Source organism: Brassica oleracea, chromosome C4, assembly GCF_000695525.1.
Source record: "Brassica oleracea var. oleracea cultivar TO1000 chromosome C4, BOL, whole genome shotgun sequence".
Lineage (NCBI taxonomy): Eukaryota > Viridiplantae > Streptophyta > Magnoliopsida > Brassicales > Brassicaceae > Brassica > Brassica oleracea.
This window is the reverse complement of record NC_027751.1, coordinates 36,268,803-36,291,579: the sequence shown is the minus strand read 5'-3', so window position 1 is coordinate 36,291,579 and position 22,777 is coordinate 36,268,803. Positions and strand designations below refer to the sequence as shown.

The 22,777-nt window shown below is 38.5% G+C and overlaps 2 protein-coding genes and 1 pseudogene across 2 annotated transcripts; 2 read left to right on the top strand and 1 right to left on the bottom strand.

The window, feature by feature from the left end:
- Positions 1-9,520: 9,520 nt before the first annotated feature.
- Positions 9,521-10,963, top strand: LOC106341546 (annotated as a pseudogene).
- Positions 10,964-14,802: 3,839 nt separating this feature from the next.
- On the top strand, positions 14,803-17,596 carry LOC106342256 (translation initiation factor eIF-2B subunit delta). Its single transcript, XM_013781128.1, has 7 exons — positions 14,803-15,369; positions 15,442-15,552; positions 15,644-16,008; positions 16,085-16,829; positions 16,897-16,993; positions 17,062-17,116; positions 17,267-17,596. The coding sequence occupies exons 1-7, from the start codon at positions 14,916-14,918 to the stop codon at positions 17,327-17,329; spliced, it is 1,890 nt and encodes a 629-aa protein (XP_013636582.1). The 5' UTR covers positions 14,803-14,915; the 3' UTR covers positions 17,330-17,596.
- A 149-nt stretch (positions 17,597-17,745) lies between these two features.
- On the bottom strand, positions 17,746-19,286 carry LOC106342257 (probable transmembrane ascorbate ferrireductase 2). The gene is made up of 4 exons (XM_013781129.1): positions 19,042-19,286; positions 18,864-18,912; positions 18,236-18,435; positions 17,746-18,158 (listed from the first exon to the last, which is right to left on the bottom strand). Exons 1-4 carry the CDS (start codon positions 19,186-19,188, stop codon positions 17,862-17,864), a joined length of 693 nt encoding a protein of 230 aa, XP_013636583.1. The 5' UTR covers positions 19,189-19,286; the 3' UTR covers positions 17,746-17,861.
- Between the last annotated feature and the right edge of the window lie 3,491 nt (positions 19,287-22,777).

The following is a 22,777-nucleotide window of genomic DNA, read 5'->3' as shown; positions in this document are numbered from 1 at the left end:
GTTCCATTATCGGCATCAGTTGGATCATTATGCTCTTCAATGGGATGGACAATCAGACCTGCCAGATCTCCGGAAGCCGAACAAATACATATTATGATGTGCGCTATAACTCTGCCTCTTCCTTCATCGGTCTCAGATCATTATGTGTGATCAGATTTTAGACTCCTACTCAGCAAGACTTGGGATTCTCTCCGACACCATTATTCTCCATAAGGTTGGGAGAATATTGTCTGATTCCCCGGGCACATACCATGTCATGCCTTTCAGAAGTGGATCGCCCAGCTTAACCGTCTCCCAACTCGAAATCGCCTTTCCTCTTGGGGTGGCACTTCATGCTGCTTCTGCGACAAGTTCTTAGAGACACGGGACCACTTGTTTTTGCGTTGTGAGTATAGTGAGCACCTCTGGACTCTAGTATTGAAACGCCTTGGTGTCATGTTCCACACTTGGACAGCTCTTATCGCCTGGCCAGACATCAAAGACAACATATGTCCAAGACTACCCTTTGTCTCTTGGTGATTCATGCTACCATATATAAGCTTTGGTATGAGAGGAATTCTCGCCTGCACTCTTCACCTATCTCTACACCACAAACAGCTTTCATTCCTGTGGGCTATAGAATGCATGATCATGATGCAACAAATAGAAATCATATTTGAGACTACCGCTCCGAGCTGATGAAACACATGGAGTGGCTGACATTCACAAATATAAGAACTGATTCATTCCATTCTCGATTGCTTTTCGTTTGCTCACCCAGGTGATTCATCTGGGTGAAGATGCAAATCGATGTTCGTTTTGTACATTATAATGTTTCATCCAGATGGATCACCCAGCTAAAATTTTAAATACTGATCTCAAATTCTCACCCAAATGAGGGCGAGTCTTGATGGTGCACTTGAATGCATATGCATCTAATTCAGTCCAAAATGATAAATGACAAAATAATTTTTTCAAAATCAAAATATTATTTTCAAACCAAAAATCTTATATTTTTCCATATAGATTTTTTCGCCATAACCAAAAAAATGCATTTTCTCGCCAAAACTGAATAACAAATTTTCCGCCAAAACCGTAAAATGAGCTTTTCCGCAAAAATGTAAAAACGCACATTTCCATAAAAAAACACTTTTCGGCCAAACCAGTAAAACCGCACAAAAACCAAAAACATACTTTCACGCCAAAACTGTAAAAACACACTTTGTCGCCAAAATCGGAAACATGCATTTTTCCGCCAAACCTAGAATAAACGCATTTTTCCGCCAAAACCAGAATAAACGCATTTTTCCGCCAAAAGCGCAAAACGCATATTCCCGCCAAAATTAGAAAAATGTATTTTCCCTCCAAAACTGGAAAACGCATTTTCCCGCAAAAACGCATGTTCACGGCAAACACACATTTTCCAGCCAAAACCACAAAACACACTTTTTCGTCAAAACACATTTTTCCGCAAAAACTGCAAAAAAATATTTTCCGCCAAAAACGCAAAAATGCATTTCCCCACCAAAATCGCGAAAAAAACATTTTCCCGTCAAACTCCCAAAAACGCACCTTTCGTCAAACACACATTTTCCGCCAAAACCGCCAAAAAGCATTTCCCGCCAAAACCGCAAAAACACAATTTTCCCGTCAAAACCGAAAAATATGTATTTTCCCGCCAAAACCACAAAAAACGCACTTTTTCGTCAAAATAATTTTTTTCCGCAAAAGCCGCAAAAAAATATTTTCCGCCAAAACCTTAAAAATGCTATTTTCCCGCACAAAATTTTAAAATATATTTTAGTTATTTCATTAACAAGTCCATTGGATGCAAATGCAAGATAAAAAAAAATAAAAAAAAATAAACGAACATAGTTGCATTCAAATAATTCATCTGGATGCATAGAAGAAATGAAGAAACGAACAACACCCAGATGGAGCATCTAGATAAAAGCATCTAGATAAAAGCATCTAGATGGACCATTTGGATGCATCTTCCAGAAGTACAAACGAATAGGGCCTAATTATATACCATCAGCTGATCCATTACTTAGTACTAGGCACATTTTGTAAAATATATATGTTAATTAGGTTGAACGGTTTTCGTAAACCGAAACCAAAATGCAGAGAAATCATGGCCGTAATTTTGGCGGCTCAACACTTTCACATAGGAGGAGAAATGGTATCCATATCGGCAGCTCTGGGAACCACCATGTTATCCTCCAATCTCCATCGCCAGAACAGCCGGAGACTAGGTCTCTATGGTCATCACCATGAGAATCTGTTCTTTCTCTACGTCCCCGAGACGAGGTTGAGAAGAGAGACTCTAGAGATCAATTTCGTCGCAAAAGCTGTTGATTCTTCTCCTTCGGTGGCTTCCGGTGATAAAAGCTTAATCCCCGATGGTGAATTCACTCTAGCCAAGGTTTAAAATCCTTAGATCCTTAGGTATATAGTTTGGTGTAACATAAACACAAGTGTAGAGAATGTGTGTTGGAACCTTTTCAACACTGACAGCATTTGTAATTTGCATTTTGCAGATTTCGTTTGGTGTTATTAGGCTAGGTCTCGGGGTTTTTTTAAGTCTCTGTTAGGGAAAAATCTGAGAAACTTGTTGGGAAATCCAAAAGCTCTTATTCCACTTGTTGAGGATTTGTCTGTTCCCTGAAAGCTTACCATAGTTCTTATCGTAAACCTAGTCATCCAATCAAGTACGCGGAATACGAATCAAGCAAGAAAGGAAGAAACACAAGACACTTTTGTTAACCCGGTGTTCACCTCCCTTCCCTGATGTGAAGAAGGAGCTATACTCACCGGAGAGACAAATCGGTCTCTCAACCTTCCATTATATCAAACACGAGAGTACAATATCCAGAGGTTACAGTTCCTGTCAACCTCTCTTGATCTCTGTTACAATCACCTAGAGATACAAGTATATATGGAAGAGCCTAGCTATCCTACCGAGAAGCTAGTTCTCTCTAGCTCTCTCTCTTCAGACCCAAACCCTGGTCTCGAGCTCCCACTCTTCCGCGCCTCTCCTCTTTGTTTCCCTTGTGTCTATCTTGTGTTTGATCATCTGTCGTGACATTTCCATCTGATATAATCAGAACTTGACCTAATGGGCTTTGTCGACTAGGCCCATAGTTCATACGCGCGTGACTTGTCTTACCAGGCCTAGGGACGTAGCCCAACTTGAACAAGTCCGGTCGTCTTGACCAAACCTCAATACATAATTTATTTGATGACCCAGAGTTCGCCGGTGGGGCTACGTCCCTAGGCCTGGTAAGACAAGACACTAACCTCCTTAGTGTACAACACACAGTCTTGCTTTTATATTATGCAAGGGTAGTTACAACTGATAACTGGTTTTCAATAACCGTAAACCATTGAGTAATATTTAAACGGCCGTTTAACTAAAATGCCATATAACCCAATTGTTAATCTCGACGTGGTTTAAGCTTCCAATATAACTGATTCCTCATCATTAACGTAACAGTCTCGTGACTTCTTTGTTGCTATAGTAAACGCTTTTATGGACTGTCTTAAATCTTGCAGGTATGGTTTTGGGGCTTACTTTTAACATCCTTCCTGGCTCTGAGTGGTCTGCTATTATGCTAACATATGGGTTTCCTCTTGCTATAATCGGAATGGCACTCAAGGTACGTATGACCACCCCATCCTTCACTCAAGATGGCTTGTGTGTTAGAGTTATGGTCATTTCTTCATTTGGTTCCTTTGCAGTACGCAGAACTCAAACCAGTGCCTTGCTTGAGCTACGCAGATGCGGTGAAGCTTAGAGAAAGCTCTGCTAGTCCTATTTTAACCCAGGTACTTACTTAGCAGAGTACTTTCATTCTGATTGTAGATCAGTTTTTAATATCTTCTCTATTACATAAATTTTCTAATTCATATATTTAGGTTTCTGTTTGCAGCTGCTCAAAATTTTATAGAACTGAAACACACATAATCAGAGGAAGAAGGTGTTTGTTGGTTTTTTTTTTTTTTTGTAAAAGTGATTGTTTGCATCATTAGTATTTGGAAATACAATCTAACAGCTAGCTCAACTGCAGTGTTCTGTGTCTTACTTACACAAAAGTTGAGCTTAATTTCCCTATTGCCTGCTTGGGTTAGAACTGATTATAGTCTATGTGTTTTTGAAGAGTCTTTCCTTCCATTAGGTTAGAAATGATGTCACGAGATACCGTTATGGAGATGAACAAATGTTTTTTTTTTTTTTTTTTCAAAAAAAAAACATTTGGAAAAAGCACTAAAACGTATCTTCCAATATGGACTGGTAAGCTAATATTCTTATATACAAACACACTTTTGTACATCCTCTTTTGATTTGTTTTTTTTTTTTGGCATTAGGGTGGAGGAATACCAAGACGTAGTGCGCCTATCTTAACGATGATAAGGGAAGAGTTAAAGCTCTTATTATCCATGAGACTATACATCATTCATATCAAATAAATCTTGTTTTTAACTTGCATTTGACATTGACATTGACCAATAAAACTAAAACTTACCCGGATTATTTTTTCGTATATGCAGGTCCTGACCGATGGTTGTTACTTCCTGGTCCTTGTATATGAGGCCAAAGCTCTCAAGTTGTCAGATTTTGAGCAAAGACAGGTAAGAGTTAGAGATTTTGTTTCCACAAATGTACTCTCTAAGAAAGTACAAGAACATTAAAAAAATAGTCTAAAAACATATTTGTATTTTGGTAGGCGAAATTCTCTTCCTTTCTTTGGACCAAACATCACTGCAGAAGTCGGTAAGTAGTTATAGTTCCCAAATTCTCCATTTCCACGTTTGTTTAGTATATTTCTATCTTAAATTGAATTTCTGAATCATAAAGTTTGCTTCTTCATTTTTTCCGTTTTGAAGGTAAAGGAGAAAGTGAGAATCTCTATGACGTAAGACTCATCTCTAATGTCTCCACCAACTCTGTATCGTGAATATGGACAAAGCATATATTATGGCAACGTTGTTTAGATCAACGGCATTTGTCATTTTGCTCCTGTATATCAACTCTGTATAATCAGCCCATGTATAAAAAAGTTCAAAACCCCCTATATCGGCTACATGTGTACTACTATCAGTAATTATTAATGTAGAACCAAAGGAAGAAAATTAGAGTTTTTTACACTTATAATACTAGTGGACTTGGGATTTAGCAGTGACAAAAGGACAAGCAGCCCACTTACTGTCATGCTTGAGAAAGATCTCTTTGGTGTGTCATCTGAATCTTTGATATGTTTGAATTGTTCATGTTCTTACCCTATGTCTCAGAGCTCTAGCAGGTAGAATCAAAATTCATAAACTTATCTTCATAGTCAGCAGATTGTTTGATTTTTTCGTTTATCGATTATGTAAGATTTTTGGCTAGATAGTTGGACACAAACATGAAATTCATCTGCAAGATTGTGGATGTATGCCATCGTACAATGGCAAACATTTGTTGTTACTGTCAATTTATTTTCTCAAACCGGGTCATAATTTTAGTGCTGTATATAGCATGTACTTTTTGGTGGTCCTAGGCCTTGGAGTGTCTGCTTCACTATCTGGATTGGGCTTTGTGTTTTAGCCTTATGACAAAAATATCAGATGGCCGAAAAGAAAAGAAAAAAAAGAAAAGCAATATTCAAACAAACCCTAATATATACAAAGCTATCATCTCACTCACGCTGCAGAAGCAGCGGGAAGGCCTTACTTAAAGAGTCCCCATTACTGATTGATCCTCTCTCTATCTTATGTCTAGGTTTGATGGATCAAAGTTCTTCTCTGAAGATGACTGGGATGATGATGAAGAAGAATTTTTTTTTTTTTTTTTTTGTCAGCTACCCATGTAAGCTAGATCAAGTGGAGGCAGACAAGCCGATCCTCCGAAGAGCACCTCCGTCTGACCGGGTCTGATCTATATGGGAGAAAATATAGCATCTGTTCCTTGCTTCCTTTGCTAGTGCGTCTGCCCGACCATTCATACTCCGAAGAATATGAAACATGTTCACATCCTCGAAGTCTTCCTGTAATCTTTGGTACATCTCAATCTCTGTCGCGAATGTAGGTCAGTCCATCGGGTTAGTAGTCATGTCCACTAGATCCGAGCAGTCTGTCTCGAACCGTATCGAGGTTATCCTCATGTCTCTCATACATGAGGTTGCCCAAAGTAAACCTTCCATCTCAGCATGCAAAGCTGAGAGGCTCCTACTGCATGTCCGCAGTCCAAAGTACTCAGAACCCATTTGATCCTTAAGACTCCACCCTAAGCCACTAACATTGCCATTACTGATCCATGACGCATCAATTTGACATGTAGGGATTCGGGGCATCCAAGGGGGCACTGGGGAATCCTCCATAGTAGGAGGCTCGCCATGATCTTTGTTAGCTTCCTCCTTCTCATTAGCATTCCTCCAACATTCGGCTTCGAGGGACGCGTGTTGGAGAGTGTCAATCGGGGATACGACTTTCCCATTAAAGAGTTTGTCGTTCCTTGCCTTCCAAATGTACCAACAGATCCATGGGAAGGTATCGAATTGTGGTCTCGATGGAGCCACCTCTTTTCTCCTCCAAAACAAAAAGTTCATGTTTTGGTATATAGATGTACTTGGGAAGTAACCCGGAAGGGACGGATAGTCCGATAAAGCCCAGACCTGCAGGGCTGGGGGACATTCAAAAAGAAGATGATTAATCGACTTCACTGGGCCATCACATCTAGGACAACTCCTATCGGTGCCCATGTGTCTATAAGTGAGCCTCTCTGCTGTCGCCACACATCCCGAGATAGCTTGCCACAAGAAATGCTTCATCTTACTCGGGGCCTTTATCTTCCACACATGGCTCTGAAGGCTCGTGATACTCGGTTCTATAGTCCTTTCATGAGTAAGACTCAGCTTGGTCGATCGGAGTAGGTCGTAACCGGTTTTAACTGAATACACTCCTGATTTTGTGTAGTTCCAAACATATCCATCCAGAGCAAAAGAACGAGAGGGTTTTAACCCCAGTATCAATGGAATATCGTCTGGCTGGAAGAATTCTCGTAAAAGCTGGATATCCCACTCCTTGGTATCATTCCTAATAAAGGACTGAACAAGAAGCTGGGGAAGTTTGTATACAGCAGGTCTAGGTGGTCGAGCCACTGAGTCTGGAACCCAAGGCTCACTCCAAACTCTCGTATCTCGACCTGTGCCGATTGTTTTTCGTAAACCCGAAGTGAGTAGAGGTTTGGCTGCCATAATACTACGCCACCCATAAGATGGTGAGTATGACGATATATTGAAGTCATGGAGATTTCGAAAACCTAGTCCCTCCGAATCCTTGGGGGTACAAATCTCGTCCCATGCTATCCAATGTAGACCTCTGCTGTTTTGTTTTGAACTCCACCAAAAGTTGGAAGTTATGCTCTTTAGTTTATCAATCATGCCTTATGGAAGCAAGTAACTCGACATTACAAATGTCGGAACTGCTTGAGCCACAAATTTAATTTGAACTTCATTTCCTCCTTTGGAGAGGAGTCTTGATGACCAAGTGTTGGTTCGTCCATTGAGTCGATCTTGTACAAAAAAGAACACTTTCATCTTCGAGCCACATATTTGTTCAGGTAATCCAAGGTACATTCCCATGCCTCCTTCAAAAGAGAAGCCTAAGACATCTTTTATATCTTGTTTCCAAGAATACTCTACTCGGTTTCCATAAAACATCGAGGACTTAGACGCATTAAGTCTTTGTCCTGATGCCTTCCCATATATATCTAGAATGTCCATTATCTCTTTGCATTGACTTAATTCCGCCTTACAAAAGAAAAGACTATCATCTGCGAAAAGAAGATGAGAGATCCTCGGGCTCGCCCTAGCAACACGGAGGCCTACAATCTTCTTCTCTGCTTCTGCTCCGTTTAAGAGTGAGATCAACGCCTCGGTACACAAGATGAACAAAAAAGGAGAAAGGGGGTCTCCCTGTCTCAATTCTCTCCTCGGTAAGATTTTCCCTCTTGGTTGTCCATTAACTAAGACTTGATATGTGACCGACGTGACACAACACATAATGAGGTCAACCAATCTCTCATCAAAGCCCATCTTCAACATCAAGGCTGCTATGAAGCTCCATTCCACTCTATCGTAAGATTTGCTCATATCTGTTTTAATAGCCATAAAATTTTCTCTACATCTCTGGTTCGTCCGTAGGGCGTGAAAATTTTCTTGTTCTACCAGGATGTTATCAGTAATCAATCTTTTAGTTACAAAAGCGGATTGTGTCTCTGAGATCAATCGCGGAATAACCCTCTTAAGTCTCTTGCATAGTAGCTTAGATATAATCTTGTAGCTAACATTACAAAGACTAATAGGTCTGAACTCAGTCATGTCCCGAGGTTTCTTCTTTTTAGGAATGAGGCAGATATTAGTCTGGTTCAATAATGGGTCGAAACTGCCTGTCGCAAAGAAATCTTGTACAAGTCTAATAATATCTTGACGCATCTCACGCCAAAATTTTTGAAACAATTTACTAGTCATGCCATCCGGGCCGGGTGCTTTATCTGGGTTGATGTCAAAGAGAGCTCTCCTAATTTCATGTTCCGACGGTTCCTCTAAAAGTAACCTATTATCGGCATATGACACCTTTTCTGAGATGAAGCGGAGGGAGGCGTCTAGCTCTGTCGGCGAGGAGGTAGAGAAGAGATCTCGAAAGTATTGAACAGCCACGTTCTCCACCTCGATTTCACTCTCTACCAACTTCCCATGTTTGTCTTTTATACTGATGATCTGATTCTGAGCTCTTCGTTGTTTTGTAGTAGCATGATGGAATTTTGTGTTTCTGTCCCCATCTTTGTGCCACTGGTCCCTACTTTTTTGTTCCCAAAAAGTATTTTCTTCTCGAAAGGCCGAAATCAATTGTCTTCTCAATTCCTCCACCTCTTCTGTAGAATAATTGTCATCATCTTAAGCAAAGTCTATTTTATTTTTTAATTCTTCAATCAATACAGCGGAGTTTGTCGGATTATTCTTCTTCCAAGTACTAATCTCTCTCCGACATGAGGTAACTTTTTGATGAAAATTCCGGACTGGAATTTCATCAAATTGTCCCCATCCAGAGCTTACCGCTTCTTTGAAACCTGGTTTTCCAATCCACCTCTTGTCAAATCTGAAACTCTTCTTTGTCCTTCGAGCATAGGATTGAATCCGTGCTAGGACCGGTCTATGGTCTGATCCCCATAGTTGTAAGAATTCCACAACAGTATGGGTAAATAAAGCGTGCCATTCTTCATTCGCCACTGATCTATCCAGTTTGCATTTAACTTTGCCGGATCGTCTTTTTCCCACCCACGAGAATGAGTTTCCTTTATATGGAAAATCAAGCATTCCACAATTCCTATCTTACTTTGTTTCGATTGTTGTTTAAGTTAGTTCATGAGTTCTCTTTATTCTTCTCAAGTTTGGATTTCTTTTTGCTTATGTTTCTCTCTGCTAGGGTTTAGGGTTTTGACCCTTGTTGCTTTTATGGTCACTTTCAATGATGTTGTTTTTTTTCAGAGGAGATGTTTCTTATGGATAGGATAAGTGATCTGCCTGATACTCTACTCTTGAGAGTATTGTCTTTACTGCCTAGTGCTAAAGATGTCGTGGCCACAATGGTTTTGTCAAAAAGATGGGAGTTTCTTTGGTTGTCTGTGCCAAGACTTGTGTTTGATGATCAAGACATTGAGTATGGGAAGTTCTAGCGGTTCGTAGACAGGTACTTGATTGTGAATGACGCTTCGGATATTGAAACTCTGCATTTCAAACTTAGTAGAACATATGCTGCTCAAGATATTATAGTTTGGATGAGAGCTGCAAATAACTTCACTGTGGATGAGATGATTATCGAAATCGACAGCTCTTCTTGCGCTTCTCCGGTCATACTTCCAAAATTTTTATACACAGAATGTACAATGCTTGTGACACTGAAGCTCAACAGCGTGATTCTTGCCGACTTCTCATCACCCATGTTTTTCCCATCTCTCAAAACGTTGAGCCTCTTATATATCCGTTAAGTATCCTGATGAAGAATTTGCCAGCAGTCTTTTATCTTATTGCCATGTTCTTGAAAGCTTGAAAGTTGAAAAATGTAGAGACGACAATGTGACTTTATTCACCGTGAGAGTGCCTTCTCTAAAGAGGCTAGTCTTGCATACCTCAGAGAACAGAGATAGGGATGACTCAGATGGGTTTGTGATAAACGCTCCTTGTTTGGAATACTTCAACATTATTGATCATAAGGGTGGGTTTTGTGTCATTGAGAATGACATGCCTAATGTTGTTGAGGCATATGTTGACGTTACGCATAGTCATCCTAGGATGATTTTGGGCTCTATTACTTCAGTCAAGCGTCTCTATTTATGTTTATCAAACTCCAAGGTAGTTTCTTGTTTTTTTCATCATCATGCCATCTGCAACTCTTGCTTTTTTTTTTAATTATAGTCTCTATTGATCTCTCTTGTATGCAGGACTTGTATCCCGATGATACTTTATTCCACCGTCTTGTACATCTAACGCTATGCACATGTGAGACAGAGTGGTTGAATCTACTTGTGAGCATGCTCAGAGATTCCCCTAGCTTACGAGCTCTCAAACTTGAGCAGGTAACCCAAGTTCATTATAGGTGTCTTTGACCATACATGCAATATATATCTTCCTATTCACTCATTGTCTTCTGTACGTTTTTACGTCAGTATCATGGCCTTCCGGCTCATCACCTGCGTGCTTCCTGGAACGAACCGAGTTCAGTTCCTGTATGTTTGTTATCGAGTCTTGAAACCCTTGAATGGGTAAACTATGAAGGGACAGAAGAAGAGAAAGAAGTGGTGGGATTTATGTTCAGAAACGGAAGCTGTTTGAAGAAGGTGGCTATATCCTCCAAATCGAATGACTGCAACAAGAAACTTGAGATGATCAAGGAGTTGACATGGTCCATCAGACGTTCACCTACCTGCCAGCTTGCATTCGACTGAAGCTACCACCTAACTATTTATCTTTCCATGGTTTGTTTGCATCATTGTCACCATTGATCTTATATGGTATTTGCTCCATTTGGTGTTTACTTTAATCTTGCATTGACCGTTTAGACTTGAGGCTTTTAAAGACCTTCGGATCAGTAACCGTACCGGCAATGGTCTCAAATCGAATAAAAACTAAAAGCGTGTTCCACCTCTTTTGCTCTAAAGGTTTTGTATTTTCATACAAGTAGGGATGATCAATGATCACAGAATGGATTTACTCAAATATTGTTGGTATCCATGTACCACCATGTTCAGCACTTATTAAAAGTTCAGATATTGATCTGACCTGCTTAGTAAAACTTAAAATAATTGTAAACAACTCTTGATCATCAATCATCATACTTTTCGTCCCTCCGATAAAATTGGAACCATACATAGAAGATTAGCATGACATCTCCCTCTGCGCAAAGATGACACGCACTGACGCACAAATCTAGAAATGATCCAAATTTTTGCAACATTTTATTTTAGCTTTAAAAAAGTATGTCTTCCAAACTACTATTCACGTTTACCAGAAGAAACTACAATTCATGCATTAGAGAGAAAATAACAATATATGGCATGGGGAATCTTTCCCCACCACAGCAACATGGAAAAAGTACTGGCAAGAGCATCCACAATCGATTAAGTTTTTACTTCATAACTTGGCAAATCTCTATAGTATTATCAACTGGTGCACTGGGCTAGTGATTTAGCGCAGTTAGATCTATTATAATCCTATTTCGATTCATGTTAGGAGGGACACTTTACACCATGTGACCAGATATTTGCACCGCCTGATGCTATATACCGTTGAGTATATGTTGAGGAAAGAGAAGTTATAGTGATCTTGAGGGAGACATATCCCTCCTCCAATGAATAGCCAAATTGGTGAACACTAGGTAAACAATCTCGGTGTTTTGTTCTTGTGTGTTTTGATTATCGATTCATCATCAAATTAACTAGAATCAGATCGTTAGATATCGAACAAAGAACAAATTGATATCTTAAACTTGTCTGACGAAAACATAACAACAACCTTACATATCACTACAAGAAAAATGTGTTTTAATAGCAGACCAGGATAGCGTTTTTTCGCTTTCTGCTATGGTTGACATATCCGGTGGTTTTAGATAGCGTTTGTATTTTTGAAAACGCTATGATAGAGCGGCATAAATGGAAACGCTATGATAGTATTCATTTAATAGAACATAAAATAATAAACGTTATAATAGTATACTTTTTGAATCCCTAAACCCTAAACAAACTTCTGAACCTTATACTCTAAAATGCTAAATTTAACTAATATAGTTATAATCTTTATAATATTTTAGAAATTAAACTCCAAATCTTAAATATAGAACTATAAACTTAAATATTTTAAAATTAAACACCAAACTTATATACATTAAATCCAAACCCTATATCATACATAATCTCTAAATCTAAAATCATAAACTTCATATTTGATAGTTCTAAAATTTCAATAATAAAACATACACGTTAAGACTAAAGTAAATTTATTATATCTATACTCACAGAATTTCAACACAAAACCTTAACCTTTTTTATCAAAAATCTGAAAGATAATACTTATAAAAATATAATCTTTTCAAATTTAATTTTTCAAACCTTAAATCTAACCTTAGAACTCTATCACATAGACTTTTGCTCTAAAATCTTATACTTTAAATCTGAAATTCTATAGTTCTTCATTAACTTTATAAACGTAAATGATAATTTAGGTTATATATTAATAAAATTAGTTACACAATAAAACAGTTTTTGATTGGTTTTAATCCAATCGTTATAACTCATTCTTTTGTTAATTTTTTATCTTTTTTTTCTAATTGGTCAGTTAATAAAACAAAGAGAAAAATTTTTCATTGGTGAAAACAGGAGGGTGAGGATAGCTTCTATATTTGATCTCCACCGTAGATTTAACTCGATCTAAGGGGCATAAGTGATTCACTTTAATATTTTTTTTTTGCATTTCTCGTCTCGTCTTCTCTAGCAATCTCTCGTCTCCTCCTCTCTCACCATCTCTTCAATCCTCATCTCACGATCTCTCAAACTTGCTGTCTGTCGTCACGGATTTAAGCTCACCACCTCTGCTCAAGTCTGGAAACCATGACACCTCGCCTCCTCCCCTTGGTCTATCTTTACTTAAGCGTTCATCTTCTTTTCATCTTTTTAAAATAAAATCTATTGCTTTTGTTTACAGATGTGGAATAATGATGACATAGAGGAGGTAATGATGATCCATAGACAGAGGCGGCAGCCGACGCACAAAGAGGTTGAAGACGGCGGGGAGTTACGAAGACGATGGGCGATGCACAAAAAGAGGCCTACGAAGTCATAGTGGAAGAGGAAGGGTAAGCTAGCTGTAGTGATGGAGGTAGATTCAAGCAAGAAGAGAAGAGAGGCGGGCAAGAGAAGAAGAAGAAGAGAGGCAGAGAAAGAACGTAGACTAGGTTTTAGTTTTAGGTTTAGCTTTTCAATTTTTCTTTAAAAAATTGGTTTAGTTTGGTTTACTTTCATGTATCGGTATAAAAAAATTGATATATAAAAAATTTTAAATTATTTTTTCTTATTATTATTTTTTTTAATAATGTAATAATAACAAAAATTATACGCTATTAAAGAATATTTAATTGCAGATAGAAAAACGCTATTGTAGCGGAAGAAAAGATAGCAGTGTTAAAAACCGCTATGTAATGTCCTTTATCTACTACCACGGGCGATGATACAGCGCTTCAAAAACCGCTATCGTATCGTTATATAGCGTTTTTTGTCCGCTAATAAAACTCATTTTTCTTGTAGTGTATTAGTCATCTTCTTTTTCTGGCTCTTAAGTACGACTCCATTTCCTTTTCCTTTTAACCAGACTTGGCAAGGCCTTTGGTCATTGTATGCATGCTTTCATATTAGGTGTAGCTGCATTTTTTTCTTATAAACCAATCCAAATCTTTTTTTTGAAACTAAAAAAAAAAAAAAAAAAAAAAAAAAAAAAGATTTGGATTGGTTTATAAGAAAAATAGCTTTTATACAACTCATACTGAAGTTTGTTCTAGGTATAATAAGTTCTTTTAATTGGCCAAATTATTCATTAATGCTTGGGGTCACATACATTTCACAGCCGGCTATGTTTAACAGGATTAGGTTTTATATATGAACGTAGCTTCTTCCTTTAACATCCCTTTGTAATTTCTATTTTAAGCAAAAAAAAAATACTTTTTGTAATCTTCTGTTCTCATAAATAGATCTCCTCCTCTCCTCTCTCTCTCTTGGATCATAAAAGTGTTTGATCTATCTTTCCCTAAAAATAGCTTTTATAGATCTCCTCATCTATTTATAATGGAGTATCTATTTTATAATGGATCTCCTCATCCATTTATAATGGAGTATCTATTTTACCAGTGTTTGATCTATCTTTCCCTAAATAGCTTATGCAGAGTATCAGAAGCATGGTCTGTCGCTTCAAACTTTCACCATCCATCATTCCATTTTAATACTGCGTGGCGTTTTGGGCTTTGTTGATGTGTCAAAATAAGAGCCGTTGATCCATGCACAAAAGACACTCACGGATAGTTACAATGGGCCTAGCCCACCTCAGCTAATGCACCAGAAAGAGAAAGACGTGTCGTTTTTCTGTCATACTTGCCGTTTCCAGCAAGAGAAACAGCGACCTTTAGTGACTGGACTGTCAAGATCAGCTCAAGCCGTTCGGATTAATCTGACACCAAAAAAATGTAAAACAAAAAGATAATAAAAACACTATTATTCGTCTGGGGCAAAATTAAAATTAAAAAAATAAAATAAAATTCGATCCCAAAACCAAAATTTCCCGAGAAAGTTTCCTGATATTCCGTTTTCCTCCGAGAAAAAGCCATAGAGCTACAGTAACGCTAACCTTCACTCAGCAATGGAGTCTCGTCGGAACCCTCGCGCCGTTGTCGATCCGAAGGTCCGGCAAGTCGGTTTCTTCACATCTTCCCAACCCGATTCGACTTACCAACCCGACCCGATCGCCTCCGAATCTCATCCCGTCGTCTCCAGCATTTCTCCCTCCGGCAACTCCCTCTCCCCCGTCATGATTCCCCCGCCTCGCCACAACTCCTCCGATACTTTCCCCCTTCGCGCCGCCGCCGCCGCATCAGCCGTCTCTCCTTCCTCCTTCTCCTACTCCACCCGCCGCGATTTCCCTGACGGCTCGATGACGGCGTCTCCTGGACGCGTTTCCAGGGCGAGTTTCTCGAAACCGTCTTCCTCGCTTCCCGGCGTCGGGATGGATTCTATGGCGGCGGCTAAATCTAGCAGCGTTCCAGCTAGTGGATTGACCACTGTCTCCGTCGTGAATATGCCTCCTGGACTCTCTGGTACTGTCACTTGCTTTAAAGTTGTTGATTTGGTTCTTCTTGATTCACAATGTTTAGTTTATCAAATTGCAGAGAAGGAGAGTGACCAGAAGAAGAACTCTAAGCCTTTGAAAGAGAAAACCACCAAAGCTGAGAGACGAGCTCTTCAGGAAGCTCAAAGAGCTGCCAAAGCTGCTGCAAAAGGTGCCTTTTTTTTTAATCTATAACATCGTTGCTTGAATGAATGAATGAATTTGCATGTACAACTCTGATGAACTGAACTTGCTTATATCAGCTGAAGGTGGGAAGGCGCCACTAGTGAGCTCAGGCTCTGTGGCTTCGACAAATGTTAAAGTTACTAAACCAGCAAAGCCCTCTTCTCAGAAGAACGACGTAGCTGCTGTTGCTGCTGGACCATCTGAGAAGAAGGGAGGCCAAGCTGAGAAAGATCGAAAGAAAGATGCTCCACATCCCCGCATGCAATACGATGACGAGAGCAGAGTCGTCAAGGCGAAAAGACGTGCCGTTGTCAAACAGACCGAAGCTAAAAACAGGGTTGAGCTGTTTAGGCATTTGCCTCAGTATGAGCATGGCACTCAACTTCCTGATCTCGAGACCAAGTTCTTCCAGCTTGACCCTATGCATCCTGCTGTCTACAAGGTACAAATGTTCACTCTTCATATGGTTGTGTCCCTTTTGCTACTGAATGAGTATCAGTTGTTGTGGTTATCATCAGGTTGGTCTTCAATATCTCTCCGGGGATATATCTGGTGGCAACGCCAGATGCATTGCGATGCTCCAAGCATTCCAAGAGGTCGTCAAAGATTATTCGACACCCTCTGAGAAGACTCTTAACAGAGACATGACGGCGAAGATAAGTAGCTACGTCTCTTTCCTCATAGAGTGCCGCCCGCTTTCCGTTAGTATGGGAAACGCCATCCGATTCGTGAAGAACAGGATCGCGAAGCTGCCTATAACACTTTCTGAATCCGAAGCAAAAGCTGCTCTTCAGTCAGATATCGAACGGTTCATCAACGAGAAGATCGTAATGGCAGATACGGTGATAGTCAAACACGCTGTCACTAAGATAAGAGACGGTGATGTGCTTCTGACCTATGGATCTCCAACTGCTGTTGAGATGGTGTTGTTACACGCGCATGAACTCAAGAAGAAGTTCCGTGTCTTGGTGGTGGATTCTCGTCCGAAGCTCGAAGGACAGTTACTGCTTCGTAGATTGATCAAACGTGGCATCAACTGTACATACACTCATATAAACGCCGTTTCGTATATCATGCACGAAGTCACCAAAGTGTTTTTGGGGGCTTCGTCAGTTTTGTCAAACGGAACGGTTTACTCAAGGGTCGGGACTGCTAGCGTTGCAATGGTTGCAAGTGCGTTCCGCGTTCCTGTGCTTGTGTGTTGCGAAGCTTACAAGTTCCATGAGAGGGTGCAACTTGATTCCATATGCTCCAATGAGCTCGGTATGCAAAATCTATTTTATCTTCTTATACTGCCTATTTTGAATTGGTTTTCTTTTTTTCACTTCAGGTGATCCAAATGCTATTTCGAAAGTTCGTGGAAGAGAAGACATAAACTACTTGGATGGTTTGACCAATAACGCAAACTTGCAGTTTCTGAACTTAATGTAAGCGACTTTAACCCCAAAACAAATGATACTTATGTTCTGTCATTACTCATGCTTCTAATTGGCAGGTATGATGCTACTCCGTCAGATTACATTTCCATGATAATCACAGACTATGGCATGGTAAGATGAATCACTCACTCTCTTAGAAACATAACATATTCTCTAACTTTATTATCTGTAAGAACATCGGGTCCTGAAATCTCATCTCTGAACATATTTCATGCATCACACTTTCTCCATCTCAAACATTGGCCAACATCGTTTTTTCAGGTACCTCCCACGAGTGTGCCTGTCATTGTGAGAGAGTATCAGAAAGAACACTCGCTTGTCTAAGCGCTGCTTTATAAAGTTTTGCCGAAAGCCTCTCCTCCCCTCCATTCTCTTCCTCTAGCTCAGGCTCTTCTCGTCACAAACCTGCATAGAGCTTTCCCTCACCGGCTTCTTTATCGTTGAGTAGTGGAGTCATTTTTGTTGGCTTTTGACTTTTTTTTTCTTTTTAGAAACTTTCGACTCTGTGAAGAGTGCGATTCATCAACCGCCTCTCCGAGAAAGATTTTATCCATATCAGTGATGCTTTTTTTTGTTTGTTTGTGTGCTGTATTGAGTGAAAGCTTATCTTATTCTGCCTGCCCTTCTCATGAAGGTTGACGAGTGTTTTTGTCTGGTTCTCATATTGTCACTCTTAGAATCATTTCATATAAACTCAGTTTCATCACAAATTTTTATGATTGTAAGAAAGATGCACTAGATTGGTTCTTAATAAGGTCTCTGATTAAAATATGTGTAAGAAGATTTTATGGCAGATGTTTCAAAAAGGTCCAAATGTTGAAAGAAGAATTACGATTGTAAGAAAAGTATTTGTTCTCTATTGAGTAAGGACTTGGTCTTTGGCGTTGAGTGGAGTAACCACACCGAGGACCACGAAACCGCCAAGAACAAGAATCAGAACACCCATCGTGTTAACTAACATGGCCTCTGTTGAATACCGAGTTATCACCTGGTTCACTTGCAGGAACGTCAGCTTCTCCAGTATCCCTGTGGTTACAGTCACCAAAGCCAATGCATAGATGGCAACCCCTAAGAACACGTGCCAAGGCATTAAGCTGGCTCGGCTGTTTCTTGAACCACCCGGGTACCAGTAAGTCACAAACCCTGAAGCCCACTGTTTGCAATAATAGTGATAGGTATTTGAGTTCTCTTGGATAGTTTGTTTTAAGAGAAGTGTGTGTATGTATGTACCTGGAAGGCGAAGAGAAAGAGACAAGCTAAGCCGAGCCATGAATGCAGACTGTAGAAATTTTCAATCCCTTTGTCGATATGGAACTTAAGAGCAGCCCATACTCCGACTAAACTTAGTATAAAAGCTGCGAATTGCAGTGTAAGATGAACCAGTTTCTTCAAGTTCTTTGTACCTTGAACTGACTTGTATGCTAACATAGCTGCATAATTTTCAATGTAACACAAAATGTTAAGAAACCATTAACATGTTCTCAGTCTCTTTGACACATGAAGTATACTGGTAATATACTACAAACCCTAAACTTCTTGACATTGCTGCGTAACGTCCATGTACCCAAATATGAGAAAAGACAAGATTGTCTATGAATGATTAATGAAGAATCTAGTAATCGAACATGTAAACCGATACTATTAATCCTAAACCCCTCTTCACATTAATGGTTTCATACATGCACAATGAATGAAACATGCAACAAAGTTCATGTCTTGTTCATTGAACCTATGGAGCTAAGACATGAACCTTCTATAAACAAAAACCAAACATCCAAATAAACGAAACATAAATCAGTAATGTCAACGTGATTACAAGGAACAAAGCAGGAGGAAACATGTGAAGGGATTGTTTTACCTTCACCATTGAAGAGTATGAGCCCAATCACCATCAAAACTGGATGAACCTGCACACACATACATCACCACCGAGAACACCACTTTTTAGAATCCAACAAAAAGGGTCAACTACAAAACCAATAGTGTGTGATAAAGATTAGGGCTTTCAGGAAAAGTCAAAAGAGAGAGAGATTTACATTGAAGATGAGATCTTTGTTACCGGAGGAAAGAGCCAATCCTCCTCTGTAGTGAACAGTCCATGTCAGAACCAAAACCGCAATGATGAAACCCAGAACTCTCACCACCAAGAAGATCGGAAACCCACCAAGCATCGGAACCACCATATTACGACCAAATCGAAACCGAAACCACCGTCTCTGTTCTTTAGATCGGCGATGTTGGGGTCAGCCCAAGTGATCTCGTCAGAAAACGATAAGTAAACAAATTTAATACTTTTATAAACAATTAAAGCTTTTATTTTTAATTGTTTAATAGGTCCTTTAGATAGGCCTGGGACGGATCGGATATCGGGACAATTTTAAGATATCCGGATCCGGATCCTTATCCAGCGGATCCATAATTTTACTATATTTATCCAGATCTGGGGTTCGCGGATATCCGAGTGTCGTATATCTTTCTAAAATTATAATATCCAGCGGATATCCAGATCCGGATTTGGATCCTTAAAATAAATAAAAAATAATATTAATATATATAAAATATTAACAATAATTTAAAAATAAAAATATATAATGTTTTTAATTATTTCTATGTATAATATTACAAAATTTACATAAAATTTATATATACTATTATAAAAATGAAAATATATTAAATAAAATTAATTTTTATATATAGATATTACTATTTTTGAAATAGTTATTAATAAAATTTACGGATCCGGATATCCGGACTAAAAAATCAAGATATCCGGATCCGGATTCGGCCTCTCCGGATATCCAGATTTTCTGGTCGGATCCGGATCGGATCACGGATCGAATCCGGATCTCAGATAAAAGTTCCAGGCCTATTTTTAGATAGTTTTCTTTTTTTGCTCAAACAAAAAAAGAAAAAAAAATACTTTTCTTTTTATTGTCTTTGATTGATTGTTCTGAATTCAATTGACACTCAATTAATTGATTCTTTACCAAGAAAATGTTCCGGTCTATCACAAGTTTGGACATTTTCTTTAAACTATACCTTTTTTTCTGGTAATCAATGTTAACATTGTTAAGATTTTATTATCACTAGGGCTAGCCCTGGTTATTTTCCATGAAAATGTTAAAATAGAATATCATATTATATTAAGACATTTGTTGTCTAAATTATGTTAAATGTAAAATATTCGTAGGAGTAAAATAATTATTGAATGATAAAAAAAATAGAAAAAGTAATATCGATGAGTATTAATACTTACTGATACAATGATTATTTTAATTGACGTAGGAAGCAGTAATGTAAATTTAAAAACGGTTGACTGTGTCGTTGGCTGTCTTGTTATGCCATCAGACTTAGGATCGCAGTTTGTTCCTCTTTTGGAAGCGTTGTATGATATCAATGTCACTGTCAAAGTAAAAGCGCGATCCTAATGTAGTTGTGAGTGATTGTTTCCCTGTAAAAGTTAAATATTTATAAGCATTTAGTTTGACATAAACTTTATGTTTTGTTTGTTACCTTCATGTAACCGTGGAATGATACTTGTGATGATTACGATTTGGTTTTTCCGGGTAGATATGTGGTTTAACCCCCTGAAATTAGCTGCCTCGTTGTCCCATATAGTTAAACGTACCACTTTGGATCTGTAAAAATTTATTGTATTATATATTTTCTGGTAAAAACAAATCTTATTTAATTAAATGTTAGTACCTGTCTAAACGCAATCCAATGATGATCTTTGTATTTGTGTTGTGGTTTTATATATCGCTTCCTTGGATGAGGCATATTCGGCCAACAAGATCTGTGGGACCAATTTTTTTAAGTTACAAAAATAGAGAATTTATTGGTATGTGAGAGGTTTTTTTTTTTTTTACCTGGGAGGAAATTGGTGGCACTTGCTAAGCTGTTCAACTGGGTGTAGTGTTGGGGAGAGAATATGTATGAAGGAATTGGTGGAATGCTTTCTCAAATTTGTGTAATAATTGTTGTCGCATTGATATTGATTATGTATGGATGAACGGTAAGCTTGTACCGTTGGTTATTGGGAAGAAGATTAAAATATCTAATGTGATAAATTTCCCCTTCCTTGAACCGTTGGTATATTTTGTCAGACGGAGAAAAAGGCACTCTCCCTTCCATTTTTTGTTCCTGTTTAGTGGTTAAAAGCAATCATTTCAAAAGTAGTTGGAGTAAAAAAAATATGGTATTATTTACACAAATCTGGATGTCAAGACAAATGAAAGCTGTTCGTAGGAAATCGTTTTTGTTTTTGTGGTTTGTGATAGGTCACATCCTAACGATTATTGGTTGTGGTCCGAAGTTGTCGCTTTGGTTTTTATGATCTTCGGCTGCGTGTCCTGCACACATGAGAATGAGAATTATTTTGTATTGCCCATCTTTTATTTTTTGTATATTTTTATATGTGGGTTGAGATTTTTTAGGTGCGGAAAATGCTTTTAACTTATTTATTTTATGGTATAATCTTCGATAATTTGGAGTTATTTTATATTATTTTAATCCCAAACGCATAAGTGATGATGTTTTAGCTTTTATTTGTTTGATTTGTCAAACTTTTTTGGCTATCCAAAGTACAGTCGATCAGTTATATGTATTCTCTGTAGAACCTCAACTCTTGCAAATATAAACCAAAAACGCAACCCACAAAATCATACATAAATAATAACCTGAATCTCTTGAAAATTTAAGTTTGTTATGAATTATGTTTAGAAGCAGAATAGTCAGTATCATTATTAAGAGCAGATGCTGAGTTAGTAAAACAAAGAAGCAAAAATCATAAATAAAGTGGTGAATTTTTTACGAAGAGGGTGGCAGATGTGATGGGATTTTCTTGAGTTGAGAGCCTGGAAATTATTTTGAAAAAAATCAGTAAACATAGCTTAGTAATAGGAATCAATTTAATTAGTTAATAGAGTAGGGTGACGTACTTGGAAGTAGCGAGGTATCCATCACCAGAGAAGGAGTTTTAATTCTGAATCATTTCTGGGGGTAGCTCGAATACTGCGTAGTAGATAAATGTGAATTATTAGATATATAACCACTGTAGGAACCTTCAATGAGATTCTGAGTTTTCAATATCACTTACTCTCATGGGAAGAAGACGGTTGAAGATTTCTTTGTAGACTATGTTCTTCACTTTTTGTTTGTGTGAGTCTTCGCCTTTGATGAATTTTAGTCCTTCTTTGCTTGTTACACGTGAGAGGGCCACGTAGAGCTGACCATGTGCGAAGACCGGTCTAGGTAGATATAGGATAACATCTTTTAAGCTCTTCCCCTGGCTTTTGTTGATTGTCATTGCATAACACAATCTGATAGGGAATTTTCGTCGACGTAAAGTGAACGGTAGCTTTGTATCCTCATGCAAGAGGACAATTATTGGGATCAAAACTTCTTTTCTAATGTGTGAACCAGTAATTATATTTGCCTTAAGCACTCTTTCGCCTATGTGGAGCCTATTTGGGTCAGGATCATACGGGTACCATTACATAATCCTTTTGTTTGATTTATGTTTCGCAGAAGCATAATCGGGGCCCCAACTTTGAGAGTGAGTTTATGGGATGGCAAGCCTGGAAACTCCATGGAGTTGAGATACTCAATGGCGTATAATGTATCATTTTGGTTAGATTGAGTTTCTAAAACCTCAAAGCTATCGTAAATGTAGTAGTCTTTTGACTCCCAGCCGGTTTTGGAGATTGTATATGCATTAATTTCATCGACTGTATCATTTCGCGGTGTAAGTATAGCTTTATCAGTGTAGGA